Source organism: Neoarius graeffei, chromosome 10 (assembly GCF_027579695.1).
Source record: "Neoarius graeffei isolate fNeoGra1 chromosome 10, fNeoGra1.pri, whole genome shotgun sequence".
Taxonomy (NCBI): Eukaryota; Metazoa; Chordata; class Actinopteri; order Siluriformes; family Ariidae; genus Neoarius; species Neoarius graeffei.
Window position 1 is genome coordinate 7,812,439 of NC_083578.1, and position 20,445 is coordinate 7,832,883.

The window sequence follows — 20,445 nt, forward strand, 5'->3', positions numbered from 1 at the left end:
CTTGCACGTAAGCTTTAGTAATACGTCTGCCCCACCTTGTGGAAGACTCTAGTAATGCACAATGAGCACAATGGCAGAGTGCATGCAGGTAGAACTTTTCATTTGGACCGAATGAAATGACTGGACGGGGTTTTTACAGCCCTCTGACCGTCACAGATGATGGATTTTTTTAAAAAATATCTCATCTCATTATCTCTAGCCGCTTTATCCTTCTACAGGGTCGCAGGCAAGCTGGAGCCTATCCCAGCTGACTACGGGCGAAAGGCGGGGTACACCCTGGACAAGTCGCCAGGTCATCACAGGGCTGACACATAGACACAGACAACCATTCACACTCACATTCACACCTACGCTCAATTTAGAGTCACCAGTTAACCTAACCTGCATGTCTTTGGACTGTGGGGGAAACCGGAGCACCCGGAGGAAACCCACGCGGACACGGGGAGAACATGCAAACTCCGCACAGAAAGGCCCTCGCCGGCCACGGGGCTTGAACCCGGCCCTTCTTGCTGTGAGGCCACAGCGCTAACCGCTACACCACCGTGCCACCCTTTTTAAAAATTATATCAGAACATTTAATTTATTCATTGCTGTCAGGATGTAAAGAGAATTTCAAAAATGTTTCTAAAATGAGACCGTCAATGACGGTGTAGCTCACTGCGGCCCCATTCAGTCCAGAAGGAACGATCTAAAGTGGGCCACCTTGCACAATAAATGTTGCAAGCTATGTACACGCTATATATAGAAGCGATAGCCACCCTAGGAATACCGACCTATTTACCAGAAAGAATCCAAAACGGGGGTGGCACGGTGGTGTAGTGGTTAGCACTGTCGCCTCACAGCAAGAAGGTCCGGGTTCGAGCCCCGTGGCCGGCGAGGGCCTTTCTGTGCGGAGTTTGCATGTTCTCCCCGTGTCCGCGTGGGTTTCCTCCGGGTGCTCCGGTTTCCCCCACAGTCCAAAGACATTGCTGGTGACTCTAAATTGACCGTAGGTGTGAATGGTTGTCTGTGTCTATGTGTCAGCCCTGTGATGACCTGGCGACTTGTCCAGGGTGTACCCCGCCTTTCACCCGTAGTCAGCTGGGATAGGCTCCAGCTTGCCTGCGACCCTGTAGAACAGGATAAAGTGGCTACAGATAATGAGATGAGATGAGAATCCAAAATGGCGAGGAATTGACCGAGAAGAAGTGATTTCTGTTGAACTTCTCATTAAGGCTTAATTAGTCCATAACTTCATTAATAACTGTAATGAAGCAAATCTGAGTAGAAGTTATATGCACCCTAGGTTCCCCTACCTTCATGCCAGAAAGAATCAAAATCGGTGAAGAATTGAGGGAGAAGAAGCGATGTGTGTGGACACTGCTCGTTAGGGATTGATGCAAATTTGGGTAGAAGCTATCTGTATGCACCCCAGGCAGACCTACCTTCCTGCCAAAAATAAAAATTGGTGCAGAATTGAGAGAGAAGCAGCGATTTTTCATGAAACGTGGATGACGCCAGACAACACGATGGCATAAACTCATCACCTGTCGGCCAGATGAGCTAATAAATTACATACCCTACCTTTAATAAGATTCATTGCATAGTTTTTTGTTTTTAGGTGTGGAAGCTTCTGGATCAGGATTTTTTTTTTTTTTTAATTCTGATTACAGGTTAAAAATAATAATAAAAAAAATTGCAAACTGCACCTTTAATTTATCATCTTTTTCCCCTCTCCACACACATTTAGCCATATACTAATACGTAAACAATCAATTACAAGATGAAATAGTCTAGACATCCTGTAGCTCTGCAAATTCATTTATCCACACACACACTATAAGACCATCAAATTCACACACACTTTGCATTTTCACTTCCTTTATTTCATCGTTCTGATTAAAGATCACAATAATCTGAAGGAACCACGTTCCCACTGGTGGTCACACGATCTTCTTCCATACAATCTAATGTTAAAGTTTAAAAAATAAATCAATGTTTTCACTCAGTCACACTCCTATTGGCACAGCCTTCACAGCAAACAAACCCTGGGGCTTTTCAAGAGCTGCGCAAACTGAAAATGCAGTGTAAATTATTATTATTTTTTTTTAAAGAAAGGAAAAAAATAACTGGAAATGCAAAGGGCAGCCAAAGGAGGGGGGGAGGAAAAAAAATTAGTTTACGATTGTTCCCTGAAACTTAAAGAAGAAAAATGAACATCACAGTATTATAGTATTTCCACATTTCAGAGCAGACTGTGATAAGGCTGTGAGAAGGTGTGCAGGATTAGTTCAGCTCCTTAAATGCTAAGAAATGCAGGAAAATAATCAGACTAGTGATCAGGTTTCCTCGAGCACCGGTGTTCAGATCATCAGCGGAGGAGTTTCACTGCTCCAAAATGTGCAGAAAAGGCAAAAACAAGGCAAAAAACCCAGACCTCAGAGCTCACGTCAGAAGGAAATCTCTCTCTAATCCTAATAACCATTTTTATTTCCACTGATACTGAAACTCGATCATCTCTCAAACAGGAATTGGTCCAGGAACATTACAGGAAGATAAAAACACAAACACTGACGTGAGCCACAGAATATTCGAGGTTAAGATTATAAAATAACACCAACTATTGACTCCATGACACACACAGACCATTCTTTTGTAAGCCAGTGAGCACAGTATTAACGTGTTTAAAGGAATGTTGAAGGAAAAAAAAAAAGTTGACTCTATAACAGTTTCCTTGGGCTTCTTTTCTTTCATTGATCAGTGGTTTTGTTTCAGTCTGTCCAACTTATCTAATGGACCCATTTCCCTATGTGACTAAAAGTGGGTGGGACAAAGTCGACATTGCCCAGATGTTATTGGACGCGGCGGCGCTGCTTAGAGGAGCTCGACATAATTGGCTGGGAACATTCCAAAATGGCCGTCTGGACCGTAGCCTCGCCACCAGCCTTCGTCGATCATTTCGATGCCGGTAATGATGTCGTCCGGGTCGAAGGAGATCTCTGTGTCATCAGCTACACACACACACACACACACACACACACACACACACAACTTAGCCAAAAAATAAATAAAATAATCTCACCTGTGAGTGACTGTTAAGGTGATGATACACGGGGCAACTTTTTGGGCAATGTTGCCGAGCAATGTTGCTGGCAACTAGGTGAGACACAGGGCAACTTTTCAGGGCAACTAACAATGGGCAACAACAGTTAGCAACGGCAGTTTACAGTTAGCTTAAAAAAAACAAAAACAAAGTCTTAATTTTTGCTGTGACCATTTAATCAAGCTGTCTGTTGTTTTTTAGAGCTTTGGTGAGGTACATTCCTCCATATAGAATATTAAAATAACTTACCGGCGTAAAAACAGATGAGGAGTCTCTCCATCTCTTCACTCCACTGACACTGAGCGGCCGCCATATTTGTTTGAAATTTCTGATCCAAACCTCACCGGAGGTCACATGACTCGATACTCGCGTTCTGATTGGCTTATCTCAAAAAGTTGCCAGAGATTATCAAAACCATTCAGAAAGAAACAATGTTGCCCAATCTCAATAGAAAAGAGTCAAAACGCAATTGCCCAGCAACATTGCTTGGCAACATTGCCCAAAAAGTTGCCCCGTGTATCATCACCTTTACACTATAGACCCCTTCGCAGTAAACGTCATTCATACGTAAGAGGAAATTGCGCGTGCAGCCTGGACCCAAAAAAGACTCCGCGACGGTAGAGATGAGAAGAAATATTTGGAAGAAATGCCTAGTTGTTGTGTTGTCGGGTGTCAGAATCGTAGCAGTGATGGGGTTAAAATGTACAGAATTCCAGCAGGATCTCACCCATTCCAAAAAAATCGCCGACGTCTATGGCTACAAGCCATCAAATGTGTAGACTGGGATGAAAGCACCATCAAAAATGCGCGGGTTTGCAGTGCCCACTTCATCACAGGTAAGATCAGGCTATTTATTAAATCTTTCTTTTTTATTCTTTCTAGTCTTCGTTTATTGATGTAGCAAAATACTTTGGTAACGTTTGTCTGATTAGCTGGGTCATAGTTACACAATGTAATGAATATTGTTAGCATGTTAACTTAGCTTTGCGTGCAGTTTTGTTTGTAGGAGAGGTCTCGCTTCACTCAAGCAGTCCAGATTTTGTGCCATCGTTATTTGTGTATGCCGAAAATCACAATTTTAAAGCGAGGATGGAAAGGTAAAATTGTGTGCCCTCACTCTAAATGCCAACTTACGTTGACTGCTCTAACCTAGCTCCCGCCCCGTTCAGTTTCATTTCTGCTCTCTGCCTCTCGCTTTTTACGCAGCTCTGATTTCTCTGAGCTGCACTCTTTACACTATCATTCCTTTCATGCCATCACCTCCTGCAAATTGCTGTTTAGTGTTGGGATTTGCTGTTGTCGCTAAAGCCACAGTGCCATCACATCACTGGCATGATTTGATTAAAACAAAATGAATATGAATGTCCCATTGTTAATCAAGTTGTAGTCTCGCTGTAACCAGAATGTTGATGGCAGGCTACTTTTGTAAATAGTTTTTTTTTTTTTTTTGAGTTTGACATTTTTTGTAAATAGTATGACTGCCTTCAGGTATCAGAGGAAAACTTACTAACATCGTCCGTCCACTCTTTAATTAAATACGGATCCGGTAGGCGATGTCCACTTGTTAGAGTTAACTTATTTATGTAGCATTCTCGATCTTGTAACGACAATTGTTTTGCATAATCTGACAGCTCATAATGCCGGTCTATGGGCAGCGCCATTGTTTCTGAGTCCAGGCTGCGTACGCATCCTGTAGCCCAGGAGTAATAGGGTTATACCCGGAACAAATTAGTAACAAGCTGAAAATTTCAGAATACCTTTAGGAATAACATACTAAAAGTCCCCGGAAATCCCCCTTGTGCTCTCTGAGAAATTCAAGATGGCGTCCAAAATGGCCGCCAAATAGAGATCTGCCCATATCTCAGGCCCAAAACAAAATATTAATGCAATTAAAAGGTCAGAATGTGTGTTTTGTAGGATAGGAGAGTAAATTCCAACGTGTGTATTAATTACATTGTGTATTAACATTATATAATAACAATGTACACATTATTATAACAGTATATTTGTGTATAGTGTGGATCCATTGGTTACTCGTTCACTCCGTATCGTCCTATTCTGTTCACAAAACAACAAACACAATTACTAGGGGTTGGAGCACTTATTTTCATTAATATTAATTAAAGTAAATTGGTGGTGTAAAATGAAAAATGGCATGTTAAAAGGTCATGCTGAGTTCAGTCATTTTTAAAAGGTCATGCTGAGTTCAGTCATTTTTTGTCCGAACACACTGGCATTGCTAGTAGTAAAGACTGGCGCTAGAAACTCAAAGATTAATTTTTTCCACCCTTAAACAAGCTTGAATAAATTCCCTACTTCATTGATGGTACAACAAAGGTCCAAGCATTACAGCTGAGGCACTGAGAAGTGTTTATAAGCAAGAGCTTTTATTGAGGCAGACCTTTTTGTCATGAAAGTCGCCGGAATGTTGAAGAAGTGTACTGAAACAGCTTGCCATTGTAGTTTTAGAAGATAGAGTTCTCAAATTTAATTTCCCTTTAATATTTTATCAAAGCTTAAAGATGCACTAAATATTAAGGAAATTGATGTCTAATTGTTGTCTTACATTATGTTCATGTACAGTGCTCAGCATAAATGAGTCCACCCTCTTTGAAAAGTAACATTTTAAACAATATCTCAATGAACACAATTTCCAAAATGTTGACAAGACAAAGTTTAATATAACATCTGTTTAACTTATAACGGGAAAGTAAGGTTAATAATATAACTTGGATTACACATTTTTTCAGTTTTACTCAAATTAGGGTGGTGCAAAAATGAGTGCACCCCACAACAAAAACTACTACATCTAGTACTTTGTATGGCCTCCATGATTTTTAATGACAGCACCAAGTCTTCCAGGCATGGAATGAACAAGTTGGCGACGTTTTGCAACATCAATCTTTTTCCATTCTTCAACAACGACCTCTTTTAGTGACTGGATGCTGGATGGAGAGCGATGCTCAACTTGTCTCTTCAGAATTCCCCAAAGAAAATAATTTCTTTACACCACAAAGGTGAAGGCTACAAGAAGATCAGCAAAGCTTTACTTATCAATCAGAATACTGTAGCAAAAGTGGTACAAAAATTTAAGAAAGATGGAACTGCAACCATCTCACAGAGACGTCCAGGTCGTCCACAGAAGTTAACACCTCGACAGGAGCGTCTTCTGATGAGAAGGGCTGAAGAAAATCGGCATGCAAGTTCACTGCAGTTATCTAAAGAAGTAGAAAGCCAAACTGGGGTGACTATTTCCCGTGACACAATACGGCGTACACTGCAGAGGAATGGCATGCATGGATGCCATCCACGAAAGAAGCCTCTCCTAAAGCCCAGGCACAAAAAAGCCTGCCTAGAGTTTGCCAGGGCCCATGCTGACAAAGATGAAGACTACTGGGACTCTATACTCTGGAGTGATGAGACCAAGAGAAATGTTTTTGGAACTGATGGCTTCAAAACTGTTTGGCGTCGCAAAGGTGAGGAATACAAAGAAAAATGCCTGGTGCCTACAGTGAAACATGGTGGTGGCAGTGTCCTTATGTAGGGCTGCATGAGTGCTGCTGGTGTCGGGGAGCTGCATTTCACTGATGGCATCACGAATTCACAGATGTATTGCTCTATACTGAAAGAGAAGATGCTACCATCACTCCGTGCCCTTGGTCGTCGTGCACTTTTCCAACATGACTAAACACACATCTAAGGCCGCTGTTGGATTTCTGAAGAAGAACAGGGTGAAAGTGATTCAGTGGCCAAGTACGTCTCCTGATCTGAACCCAATCGAACACCTATGGGGAATTCTGAAGAGACGAGTTGAGCATCACTCTCCATCCAGCATCCAGTCACTAAAAGAGGTCGTTGTTGAAGAATGGAAAAAGATTGATGTTGCAAAATGTCGCCAACTTGTTCATTCCATGCCTAGAAGACTTGGTGCCGTCATTAAAAATCATGGAGGCCATACAAAGTACTAGATGTAGTAGTTTTTGTTGTGGGGTGCACTCATTTTTGCACCACCCTAATTTGAGTAAAACTGAAAAAATTTGTAATCTAAGTTATATTATTAACCTTACTTTTCAAAGGGGGTGCACTCATTTACAATGAGCACTGTATGTAGGTAGCCTACTAAGCTAATCTGTCAATCATGTCAACCATCAAATTCCATGTAATTTCCACATTAATGACCTTGTAATCTTGGTTAATTTTAATTTTAACAGTGTGACAATGGTGAATTTGCATTGCTTGTATGAGAGAACATAATTTAACATTTTAATTGCATTTATATTATGTTTTATCCCTGAGATATTGAAAAATCTCTAATCGGTGGCCATTTTGGACGCCATCTTGAATTTCTCAGAGAGCACAAGGTGGATTCCCGGGAACTTTTAGTAAGGGTATTCTGAACATATTCTGAAAAATTCAGCTTGTTACTAATTTGTTCCGGGTTGGACTCAATTTTGAGCTAATGCTCTTGGGCTACTGGCAACGGTCGGTTTGTTTACAAACATGCGAAGGGGTCTATAAAACAAACAATTCGGAGTGAAATCCGTTTACACTGATAAATGCAAATTGGCACATATGTAATCTTCTGCCTCATTTGCATATGCAAATATTTTGAAAGAAAGGTACAATAAACATCTCATACTCTTTAAATAATGACCTTTAGTTATTCAGTGCTTATGTGAAGCTGTCAAGTCAAGAGTCTGCAGTCTGTCTCTCTCTCTCTCACCCCACACACACTTCTGTGGTACTCACCTGCCTGGTAGTCGTACAGTGCTCGAGCACAGGTACCACGATCAACAGGGTTCGAGTCTTCATAAAGGTTCTGCTCCTCCTAAACACACACACGCGCATTAATGGAACGAAAAATAATTAATAAATAAATTTAAAAAAAGTGTGTGTGTGTTCGTTCATGTGCTGTACCTGCTGCGGTGGTTCCTCATAAAGGTTCTCCGGCTCTGTTACTGTTCCATCCTGCTGCTGTTCCACATGAGAAGTGTACTGATCACTGACCGCCTCCACATCTACAGACAGACCAGAGAGAGAGATGACCGTGTGAACAAATCCATGCACTGCTGTCATTTGGCCACACGGTGGCGCTTGGGTGCAGTTAAACAGGGTTTGAATGGACAGAATGAGGAGTGTATGGAGGCGAGAGTGTGTGTGTCCCCCACCTTCGTACTCCTCATCAGCTTCTGGTTCCTCGTAATCAGTGTGAGACTCCACAACTCTGGTTTCTACTCACACACACACACATGCATTTAAACACACGTATACACACACCGACACGAGTCATTCTAGAATTCAGGGTCCATCTGGCGTCTCTGATGATAAACCTTTTATTATTTTCCCCAAAAGAAATCTTTACTCAAGCAGTTTTGAACAATAACGCAAATTATGACAAACTTTCACCAATAGCGATGCTTGATGTCCATTTTAGACCCAATTTATCCATAAAACATTAACTACATAACCCCCTCCCCTCCCCCTACATCATCGGCTGTCTTCGACGACCGATTCATCCATTCAACGCCAATAAACAGGAAGTGATTCAGTCGAGCAGTCTGATTTTTGGGGGTTTATTCTATTAACCGTTATGAAATCAACTGCACAGAAAGTATTTTCTGTATTATGTGAAACTTCAGGAATAAAAATATGCTTTTTTTTTTTTTTTATCCGTCCCAATGTTTTTGTCAACTCTGTGATAAAACCACATAAAATCCACAAAGACTTTTAATAATACGCAGGACACCTGCACCGAGTGATGTCACTTCCTCTAGCGGGAAACTTCAGAAAGGCAGTGAGGTGTGTTCTGTTTCTTCTCTCATTAATTTGACGAAAATGTTGAGGATTTTACACCGACAGGAGATTCGTTATTCGTCAACTCTGTGACTATGATTTCGGAGTGAATCTCTCGCTCATTTAAAAAAAACCAAAATGATTAAAATCCATAACATTCTGTTTTTATTATACATGCCGTGTGGTCGCTAGTTTGAGGTTAGCATGTGGAGTTAAGACACAAAATGGTGGAAAACATCAACTCTGTTATCGTCAATTCTGTTAATGGATTGCCCAGTTTAACGAGAACAGAGTTGACGATGACTAATTTTGTTTGTTTTTCTTTCAACGCTTGAAATGTACCCGCAATTATAGAATGGGTCTCACTCACTCACACACACACACACACACACTGTAGTGATTTATTCCGGCCCGGAGTTAGGTGTGAACTCCATCCAGTAAGTGCACGTGTGCACGCACACACACTATCATATTTGGCGTGAACTTCATGCCTGATATTGTAACGTGACGTCTGATGATCAGGAACTCTGTGTGAAGGAGTTGTTATGATTGGTTAGGGATCAGAGATGAACAAGACAGAAGGAGGAAGATGTTTGCGAGGTGTGTGACGAGATCATTCAACAATAAATCATGATACAAATTTAGGACGATTCAAATACACTACCGTTCAAAAGTTTGGGGTCACTTTGAAATGTCCTTATTTTTGAAAGAAAAGCACTGTTCTTTTCAATGATCACCACTTTAAACTAATCAGAAATCCACTCTATACATTGCTAATGTGGTAAATGACTATTCTAGCTGCAAATGTCTGGTTTTTGGTGCAATATCTCCATAGGTGTATAGAGGCCCATTTCCAGCAACTCTCACTCCAGTGTTCTAATGGTACAATGTGTTTGCTCATTGCCTCAGAAGGCTAATGGATGATTAGAAAACCCTTGTACAATCATGTTAGCACAGCTGAAAACAGTTTAGCTCTTTAGAGAAGCTATAAAACTGACCTTCCTTTGAGCAGATTGAGTTTCTGGAGCATCACATTTGTGGGGTCGATTAAATGCTCAAAAGGGCCAGAAAAATGTCTTGACTATATTTTCTATTCATTTTACAACTTATGGTGGTAAATAAAAGTGTGACTTTTCATGGAAAACACAAAATTGTCTGGGTGACCCCAAACTTTTGAACGGTAGTGTATAATAATATCTTACTTGTATCAGAACATCGCAAAAAAAAAATCATCAAACCCATACATCGTCACACACCTCATCCTGGAGTGTGTGTATGAACATGAAGCAGAAGGAGGAAAGCTTAAACACAGCAGCAGTGCATTATCCACACACACACACACACACACACACACACACACACACACACACACACACACACACACACACACACACCACAGCAGCTGTGCATTGAGTGCAGATGTTTGTGGGGGTGTACAGATACAGGCAAATTTCTACCAGAGGATACTCTTGGGGTGGGGAAAAGGTTCCTCAAGGGTTCTTTGGATGGTTCTGGTTTCTACATAGAGGAGTTCTACCATCAAGAAGCTTTTCTTCTTCCTCCTGATAGAACGAAACTTCTGTTTCCCAAAAGTACAGAATTCGGCTTGTCTTTCAGCGCAGGAACATTTTTACCGATGTTTGCGATGTCTGGACCATAACCGATCTGAGAGCCGTTGAGAGGGCGGGGCTTATCTCAACTGACAATCCTCTTTAGTTCTTCTCCCTGAACAAACCAATAAAAGTTCTATGGTTCTTTGTGAAAACCTAAAAACAGTGTGGTTCCTTTTCCTGTCAGTAGAAACATACAGGAAGCTCAGAACCTTCAACCTCATATGAACCCATAAGGAACCCTTTTTTTTTTTAACGAAGAAGTGTTGTAGTTCCAGGAACCTCAAGGGTACGTTAGTGCAGACCGGGAATCGCTGAGGGGCGGAGTTTGTTGCAGTGAAAAGTGTGGATTAGTTAAAGTTCAAGAAAAGCTTTAATGAACACTCAGACCTTAAATCTGAGGCGTGGCACCATCACTGAAGACCAACATACTGTATCACATACACACAGCTACGAGTCGTACTTATCCACTTAACACACCATTTTTAACATATTTGAGCAACAAAGCAACAGGAACAACTTTGTCTTCCTGTGTCGCTGTAGTTTTCCCGTGTGCCGAACTTTCTGATTCATCACACACTTAACAGACTCGATGCATTTGTTTGCGTTCAGAAGAGTTCCTGAACGGTTTCATTTCTCGAAAAGGTTCCTGGAATCTCAGTGGAGACAATATTTAGAACTTGATCGTGTGTGTGTGTGTGTGTGTGTGTGTGTGTGTGTACCTCTGGTTCGTACAGGTGAGGCTTGGCGTACAGGAGAGCGAGACAGCTCAGGCTCATAAGGCTGCCTTGACAGAAAAGGGCTTTTCAATCGCCCTGACAGACAGACAGACAGACAGACAGACAGGAAAAAAGAGGCAGAAATGAGCTGACAGCTGTCACACACGTTACACATTGAACAGAACCAACAGAGAGAGAGAGAGAGAGAGAGAGAGGAGACAGTTTTAGCGAGAGAGAGAGATAGTTTGAGTTATTGAGAGAGACAGGAAGAAAAACACAGACAGCTTTAGAGTTATTGAGAGAGACAGACAGCGTTTTAGAGAAGACAGAGTTTTAGAGTTATTGAGAGAGACACAAAGACAGCTTTAGAGAGAAAGTTATTGAGAGAGACAGAGAGAGAGAGAGAGATGGACAGTTTTAGAAAGTTATTGAGAGAAACACAGACAGCTTTAGAGTTAGAGAGAGACACAGACAGCGTTTTAGAGACAGTTATTGAGAGAGATGGACAGTTTAAGAGAGAGACAGTTTGAGAGAGTTACTGAGAAAGAGACAGTTTTAGAGTTATTGAGAGAGACACAAAGACAGCTTTAAAGAGAGACAGCGTTTTAGAGACAGTTATTGAGAGCGAAAGTTTTAGAGAGCATTTTAGAGCGTTATTGAGAGAGAAACAGTTTTAGAGAGAGTTACTGAGAGAGACACAAAGACAGCTTTAGAGTTAGAGAGAGACAGCGTTTTAGAGACAGTTATTGAGAGAGAGAGGGAGAGAGATGGACAGTTTAAGAGAGAGACAGTTTTAGAGAGAGTTACTGAGAGACAGTTTTAGTTATTGAGAGAGACACAAAGACAGCTTTAAAAAAGAGACTGCATTTTAGAGACAGTTATTGAGAGAGATGGACAGTTTAAGAGAGAGACAGAGAGAGAGAGTTTTAGAGTCATTGAGAGAGACACAAAGACAGCTTTAAAAAGAGACAGCATTTTAGAGACAGTTATTGAGAGAGATGGACAGTTTGAGAGAGACAGAGAGAGTTTTAGAGTTATTGAGAGAGACAGCGTTTTAGAGACAGTTATTGAGAGAGAGAGGGAGAGAGATGGACAGTTTAAGAGAGACACAGTTTTAGAGAGAGTTACTGAGAGACAGTTTTAGTTATTGAGAGAGACACAAAGACAGCTTTAAAAAAGAGACAGCATTTTAGAGACAGTTATTGAGAGAGATGGACAGTTTGAGAGAGACAGAGAGAGTTTTAGAGTTATTGAGAGAGACACAGACAGCTTTAGAGTTAGAGAGAGACACAGACAGCGTTTTAGAGACAGTTATTGAGAGAGATGGACAGTTTGAGAGAGTTACTGAGAGAGAGTTTTAGAGTTATTGAGAGAGACACAAAGACAGCTTTAAAGAGAGACAGCGTTTTAGAGACAGTTATTGAGGGCGAAAGTTTTAAAGAGAGCGCAAGTGCATTTTAGAGAGTTATTGAGTGTGTGTGTGTGTGTGTGTGTGTGTGTGTGTGTGTGTGTGTTTAGTAGCAGCGCTGACTTGGAGTGGAAGAAAGAGAGCCATGTAGCCAGAGAGGGCGCTAATAAGCATAGAACACAATGAACCAGTGTTAGTCACGTGTTCGATAATCCACAGCACACCAGCGGACCTGAACACCATCAGCTCAGGTGACTGTATGGGAGACTCGCAGAGAAGAGACCCGCCCTCCTCTTGTTCGGGCTTGTTTAGCGTACCGGAGCCGTGTGTGTGTGTGTACAGTGCCAGTATTCACACACTCCTCCCAGTCTCTCAGACACGCAGGAAGTTGATCTGACCAGCCTGCAGTCACAGATGAGCTTTGACTTCTAGGTTTCGAAAACTATCCGACTGATCAGATCAATGCTCCGAGCGGGCGTGGCCTAAAACTCAGACTGGACTTAAATTTCCTTTTATGAACGTTAAACTCAAGAAGCACTGATCATCTTTGTACCAGTGTGTGTATACGTACACTGATCAGCCGTAAAGCGTCCGGCGTGTTCCACGCAAACGATACGATTTTGAGGTCTCAAGCCGAGTCCGTTTTCTTACGAGTAAATTTACAGAAGAAGTGGATGCAAAAGTTTTTCAAAATTTGCAGGATTTTCATGAATACCAAAATTTGTACAAAACAATTTACGAATCATTTATCAAACCAGATGAGAGGCGCACAGCCGTCATTTTGTGAGCTTTGCCTTTTAAGGAGTTTTGTGGGCGTGTCTAAATGTAAATTTAGCCACATTGTGAACACGCTCCGGCAGTTCCAGCGGATTATTTGGAAAATGTGGCAAAACGTTTGGTTGGAGTTTCATTTTGTGTGACCATGAAAAAACACAACTTGACAAAAAAATGAAACTTAAGGTATAATAATAAAAAAAAGGTACAAAAAAATATTTTTAAACAAGTATATAGAAGAGGAAGTATGTTAACAGAGGATGATGAGGGATAAATCTATAAATAGAATAGGGTTGATTGTTATATTAGAACTAACTTAGTATATGGTATATATTTATTTATGGGGATAGTTTATACATTTATATTTACAGGGATAGGTATGTAGTAGATATTTATTTTTGTAATTAAATATTTATATAGATATTCATGAAGTGTATATATGGTATATATTTTTATAGGTGTATTAATGTAGTTTGGATTTCGGGGTAGTTAAAAAGGGGTGGGAAATAAAAAAAAAAAAAAAAAAAAGTATTGTACTTCTTCCCACTCCTTTTTCGAACAATGTGCGGTGTTTTGTAATGTCCTAGCTCTTTATGTTATTTTATTTATTTATTATTTTAATTTCTCGTTTTCTTTCTTTTGTATGTACAAATAGTTACATACATTTTTTATACATGTTCAAAATAAAAATAAATTCATTAATTCAATTACGGACTGATTTTGTCGATACAGAGTAAACGATTAGCATTTATTTAAATGTTCACAATTCAAAATGACATGATCAGGAGTTATTAGGGTGTGCGTGTGTGTTCTAACCAGGCTGTGGGCTGGATGGTGTGTTGTCTGTGCTGCTGGCTGCCACGCCCCTCTCTCTCTGCTGGAACATTTCTCTGGGGTTCAAAGAACGTTGGGAGATGAGAGCAGCAGCCTCCTGTTGGGTATTTACACACACACACACACACTTTATTAACACCAAATCACCACACTATAGAACTTTACAAGGACAAACATGTTAGTAGCTGATCGAGCGACCTATTGAGAGAGAGAGAGAGATGCAGGTTAAGTCGGGCACTGATTCAGAAGGAGAGAAGAATCCGGTGTGAGTTTTAGAGAGTGTGAGTGAGAGTGCACACGAGTGAGAGAGTGTGAGAGCACGAGAGAGAGACAGACAGAATGAGTGAGCGAGCAAGCGTTAGAGTGAGAGAGAGAATGAGTGAGCGAGTTACAGAGAGTGTTAGTGAGTTAGAGAGAGAATGAGTGAGTTACAGAGAGTGTTTGAGAGAGAGAATGAGTGAGTGAGTTACAGAGTGTGTTAGAGAGTGTTCGCGAGAGAGAATGAGTGAGTGAGTTAGTGTTAGAGTGAGAGAGTGTTAGAGTGAGAGAGTGTTAGAGTGAGAGAGTGTTAGAGAGAGAATGAGTGAGTGAGAGTGTTCGAGAGAGAGAATGAATGAGTGAGTTACAGAGAGTGTTAGAGAGTGTTTGAGAGAGAGAATGAGTGAGTTACAGAGTGTTAGAGTGAGAGAGTGTTAGAGAGAGAATGAGTGAGCGAGTTACAGAGTGTTAGAGTGAGTGTTAGAGTGAGAGAGAATGAGTGAGCGAGTTACAGAGTGTTAGAGTGAGTGTTAGAGTGAGAGAGAATGAGTGAGCGAGTTACAGAGTGTGTTAGTGTTCGAGAGAGAGAATGAGTGAGTGAGTTACAGAGTGTGTTAGAGAGTGTTCGAGAGAGAGAATGAGTGAGTGAGTTACAGAGTGTTAGAGAGTGTTAGAGTGAGAGAGAATGAGTGAGCAAGTTACAGAGAGTGTTAGTGAGAGAGTGTTCGAGAGAGAGAATGAGTGAGTGAGTTACAGAGAGTGTTAGTGTTCGAGAGAGAGAATGAGTGAGTGAGTTAGTGTTAGAGTGAGAGAGTGTTAGAGTGAGAGAGATTGAGTGAGCGAGTTACAGAGAGTGTTAGAGAGAGAGAATGAGTGAGTTACAGAGAGTGTTAGAGAGAGAGAGTGTGTTCGAGAGAGAGAATGAGTGAGTGAGTTACAGAGTGTTAGAGTGAGAGAGTGTTAGAGTGAGAGAGATTGAGTGAGCGAGTTACAGAGAGTGTTAGAGAGTGTTCGAGAGAGAGAATGAGTGAGTGAGTTACAGAGTGTTAGAGTGAGAGTGTTAGAGTGAGAGAGATTGAGTGAGCGAGTTACAGAGAGTGTTAGAGTGAGAGAGTGTTCGAGAGAGAGAATGAGTGAGTGAGTGAGTTACAGAGTGTGTTGGAGAGAGAGAGAATGAGTGAGCGAGTTACAGAGAGTGTTAGAGAGTGTTCGAGAGAGAGAATGAGTGAGTGAGTTACAGAGTGTTAGAGTGAGAGAGTGTTAGAGTGAGAGAGATTGAGTGAGCGAGTTACAGAGAGTGTTAGAGAGAGAGTGTTCGAGTTACAGAGAGTGTTAGAGAGAGAGAGAGAGAGAGAGAGAGAGAGAGAGTGTTCGAGAGAGAGAATGAGTGAGTGAGTTACAGAGAGTGTTGGAGAGAGAGAGTGTTCGAGAGAGAGAGAATGAGTGAGTGAGTGAGTTACAGAGTGTGTTGGAGAGAGAGAGAATGAGTGAGCGAGTTACAGAGAGTGTTAGAGAGTGTTCGAGAGAGAGAATGAGTGAGTGAGTTACAGAGTGTGTTGGAGAGAGAGAGTGTTCGAGAGAGAGAATGAGTGAGTGAGTTACAGAGTGTTAGAGTGAGAGAGTGTTAGAGTGAGAGAGATTGAGTGAGCGAGTTACAGAGAGTGTTAGAGAGTGTTCGAGTTACAGAGTGTTAGAGAGAGAGAGAGAGAGAGAGAGAGAGAGAGAGAGAGAGAGAGAGTGTTCGAGAGAGAGAATGAGTGAGTTACAGAGTGTTAGAGTGAGAGAGTGTTAGAGTGAGAGAGATTGAGTGAGCGAGTTACAGAGAGTGTTGGAGAGAGAGAGTGTTGGAGAGAGAGAATGAGTGAGCGAGTTACAGAGAGTGTTGGAGAGAGAGAGTGTTCGAGAGAGAGAGAGTGAGTGAGTTACAGAGTGTGTTAGAGAGAATGAGTGAGCGAGTTACAGAGAGTGTTAGAGTGAGTGAGTGTTAGAGTGAGTTAGAGAGAGAGTTAGAGAGAGATGAGTTAGTGTGTGTGTGTGTGTGTGTTAGTGAGTCAGTGTTTTAGAGAGAAACAGAATGAGTGAGGGAGTTAGAGAGAGACAAGAAAGAGAGAGAGAGTGCTAGAATGTGTGAGTGAGTTAGACAGCGCGAGTGTGTTAGAGTGCGTCAGTGAGAGAGTGTGAGTGAGTGAGTAAGAGAGAGCGCGTGAGTGTGTGTTAGAGAGAGATGCAGGTTAACTCGGGCACTGATTCAGAAGGAGGGATGAATCCGATGTTAATCTGTAAAGTGAAAAAGGGAGAGGAGTCTGAGTGAAGCTCAAAGGCGAGTCGTTCACCGTCTCACTCACGCACATGGGCTTTTTCCACTGATTCTGCACTCTTATAGCCTTTGGGTCTGGCGGGCGGCTCCTCCTCTTCCTAACACACACACACACACACACACACACACACACACACACACACACACACACACACACACTTTACAACCAGACTCTCTTTCACACTCGCCTCACTGCTGCAAGAAACGGCTTCAATGCTCGCATGATAACTTGAACATTCTTGAACGTGTGTACACACACACACACACACACAGGGTGAATTTCTCCTAGAAAATGTGCAATCACACTGGTTCCTACTTAAAAGGTGCCCTATGCAACAATTAAAAGTGTTTCTTTAATACATTTAACAATTATATACTATACTGTCAAAGATAGCATTTTTTTTCTACGTGCTCTCATGGAAGGCAGTCGCATTTCTTTGCTTTCCTCGCCTTTATTTTCCCTGCTTGTGCTCCTTTGTCTCATCTCATCTGTCTATACTTTTGAGAGACTCTCTCCGCACTGCTCTCTAAACTAAAAAAGCATGGAATTGATAAACTGGTCTCCTAACGAAATTGACACCGTTTTCTCGATGAGAAGCCTGGGTTCGGGGGAACCCACCTGTCCTGCCGGAACGTTCGCGGCTGGCTACACGATGGACGCGTGGGAGAGGTGGCGGGTCGTGTGCCTGGCGATTCTTTCTGTGGAGGACATTGAAGACATCTACCTAGTCGGAACCATGATTACAGGACTTTTGCTGATTGGATAAGGCATTGCCCTGGTTTATCGAGGAAATCAGAAAACGGTGACAGCTGTTCAAAGCCCCATAAAGCTGCCTGACATGATTGAAGCGGTGGGCAGAGCTGTCGGCACGCAGACTGTGGCTATTCAGAACTTGAACCGCAACATGGATGACATCATGAAGAAGCTTTCGGCTTTGCAAAGGAAATGGATTGATTCGGAGACCAGAATGGACAAACGGAGTAGTCGTGTAAAAGAATGCGTCTACTCGCCCCAAGACCAAACAATCCCAATCTTATCTGCTTTCGGCTCCCTCAGACAGCACTGGCCTCGGTCAAGGCCGTTGCTGGGACAACATCTCCCCCTGAAGATCACTGCAGTGAGACGCTCTCGCATTCCTTCCCCCACTTCCCGCAGTCGTCGCTTTTACCCTCAGTGTGACAAGTGGGTGCATGATCAGCGCCATCATGGCTGCAGGAGCGGACGGCTGCTTGCTTGCGCTGGGTTACCTCTACCTCCTTCCCTCCCCCTACACCCCACCCCTGATCGCCCCCCCTCAAGTCCCGAGTTTTCATGTTGTAAAGTGTACTTGTGTTATTTTGTGCTGAGGTGTTTTTTTTTATGTTCTCACACTCTACTCCTCACAGGAGCATAGTGTGGGGGTTGCTTTTTTTTCTCCTCCCCTCTCCTCATGTTACTCTGTATTTCTTCTTTTCATCCCTGTCTTCCTGTCCTGTCTACTCCCCCTCTGTCAATTGTGTGTGAGTGTATGTAAGGACAGGTTGATGGTCGATTTCGCTGGTACTTGTGACTAGTGATAATAAAGGGTTCATTCATTCATACTTTTAAAAAAACAAAATCAGATTTGCAATTCTGCCATGCAACACATCTGAAATCTTAATTATTTGAGATTAGCCAGTACATTTTTCTGGCCCAGAAATGAGCTCCACGCCCATCCAGACCCAAGTTTCAGAGAGTTATCCCATTTCCTTAAAAGTTAACTCAGGAGGCAAACCAGGACAACAGGAGTTAGCAGGAAAAGTGTTTATACTGCATTGAAACGGGCCTCATGGACAGCAGAGAGAATCACACACTGCCCCTTTAAGGGATCCATTTTCATCAAAGTGTACAGGTGGCACTCAGTGACATGCAACATGACTGGACACGCAGCACACGGCAAACAGACCTTCAGCAGGAGTTTTCGGTTTGTTCTTAATTATTCTTACACAGAGATGCCTACCCCAAATTTTGAATTTCAGTATTCTTGAAAACATTTTTCAGTATTTTGGAATGACTTTCAGTCACATTAATTTATACGCATTTCCATTATAAAGAGGTGTATATACCAATATGTTTAACATTTAAATTATTAAAAAGAACTGTTTAGTGTGAATTGAATAAACAAAACACAAGCAGCCATCTCAACTGAATTTCCACTCAACAAATTTCTAGAGCATACAATAGATCACATTTTTATAAATACAATAGTGTTCCCTGTTTGCAGACATTACGGTTGACTACCAATCATTGGTATTGAATGTAACTCCTCAAAAGTATTATATTATATTGCCTGGGAAAATGTTCTACCTGTTAACGGATTCTAATAAAATTAAAAAAAAAAAATTCTTATTTCATGCCAAAGAGAGTCCGACATTGTTATCTTAATGTCCCAATATATAAATACTTCAGCATAATGCTTCAGAAGAGACATTGAATAAAATGACATTTATAATTGTATTTAAAACAGTGGAATGATCAATTTTTTGCCACAATCCCAACAACACTAATCATAAAATTCTGTTTTTTATCATACTACATGTACATTTGCACTTGCAACACTGAAAAGACTTTGAATTAAAGAAGTGCAGCCAGTGTTTGATATTTCAGTGAATAAAAATCAGACATGTAAAAAGAAACTGAATAAGTTTAACTCACATTTCATGGCACTAATCAGCAAGTTCAACTCCAAGCACAGGTCAACCATCACCGCTTCAGCACGCGTCACGTTCCGTGTCTTTTCATCCACAGATTTCGTAAAAAACTGCTGGATACCCCCAGATTTACTTTCCGCCTGACTCGCCATTTCAGCATACTCCATATGTTTTTTGGAGTTGACATGCCGCGTGCAGTCATCGCGACCACCATGAGTGATGTTAATGTCAGTTCTACACAGTTTGCAGTGCGCGTATCCATTGCCCTTTTGACTGGGTGTAATGCACGGCCATTCTACCGTATCGAAAATAGCGCGAACAAATGTGCGGAATCTGCGCATGTCACACACAGCACGTGCGGTTGTCGTAAAAATAAAATAGCCTAGCCGTGAATCGCGCATGGATTGAAAAAAGCCCTATTCGCACGGGATTAGTATTACCTGTGAACCTCTGGCGATTTGTAATAATTGCAGAGAATGTCTGAGATGTTAGTCCCGTGCGAATGCGCCATGTCTGTAATTTGTAAAGTAATAATTCCGCTGCAAATTACCTACTATATTTTGTCAAACACAGACGTCCAGTGACAATACTAGTCCCGCGCGAATACGCATGTCCGTGTTTGTTATTGTAATTGCGCGCGTTTTATATCTTTTCCGGTTACTGTGAGTAGGCTAATGGAGGCTACGGTTGAAATTTTCATGAGTACTGTTTTAGGGGCAAGTGGTAGTCGTGCCCCATACCACACTACATGGAATCCGCTTCCCAAAAACAGCAAGAAATCCAAGAGGAGAGCTCGGAGATTTTTGACCTGGATGACTTGTGTGGCTGCTTTCAGTAAGGAACATTTTTAATATTTCATAGCTATAGCCAGGCCATATCCTCCATGGACTAGGGATGGCGAAAACTAAAAAAAATCTTGACTGACCACCGAGCCTCATTAGCCGGTTAAAGTCGGTTAACCTACGAGTTTAAACAGGGAT

At 41.7% G+C, this 20,445-nt stretch overlaps 1 protein-coding gene across 2 annotated transcripts in view; it reads right to left on the reverse strand.

Annotated features, from left to right (window-relative positions):
* Positions 1–1,843: 1,843 nt before the first annotated feature.
* The window catches only part of dbnlb (drebrin-like b), a 48,725-nt gene continuing 30,123 nt past the window's right edge, over positions 1,844–20,445 (reverse strand). Inside the window, exons 9-15 of one of the 2 annotated variants that reach the window (XM_060931189.1) lie at positions 16,828–16,893; positions 14,203–14,317; positions 11,208–11,300; positions 8,251–8,313; positions 8,000–8,100; positions 7,832–7,910; positions 1,844–2,990 (exon numbers count right to left, since the gene is read on the reverse strand). In XM_060931189.1, the coding sequence (XP_060787172.1) occupies positions 2,854–2,990; positions 7,832–7,910; positions 8,000–8,100; positions 8,251–8,313; positions 11,208–11,300; positions 14,203–14,317; positions 16,828–16,893 (654 nt within the window). In that variant the 3' untranslated portion in view covers positions 1,844–2,853. The remainder of the gene's footprint in view (positions 2,991–7,831; positions 7,911–7,999; positions 8,101–8,250; positions 8,314–11,207; positions 11,301–14,202; positions 14,318–16,827; positions 16,894–20,445) is intronic. The other variant, XM_060931190.1, reaches the window with a different exon arrangement.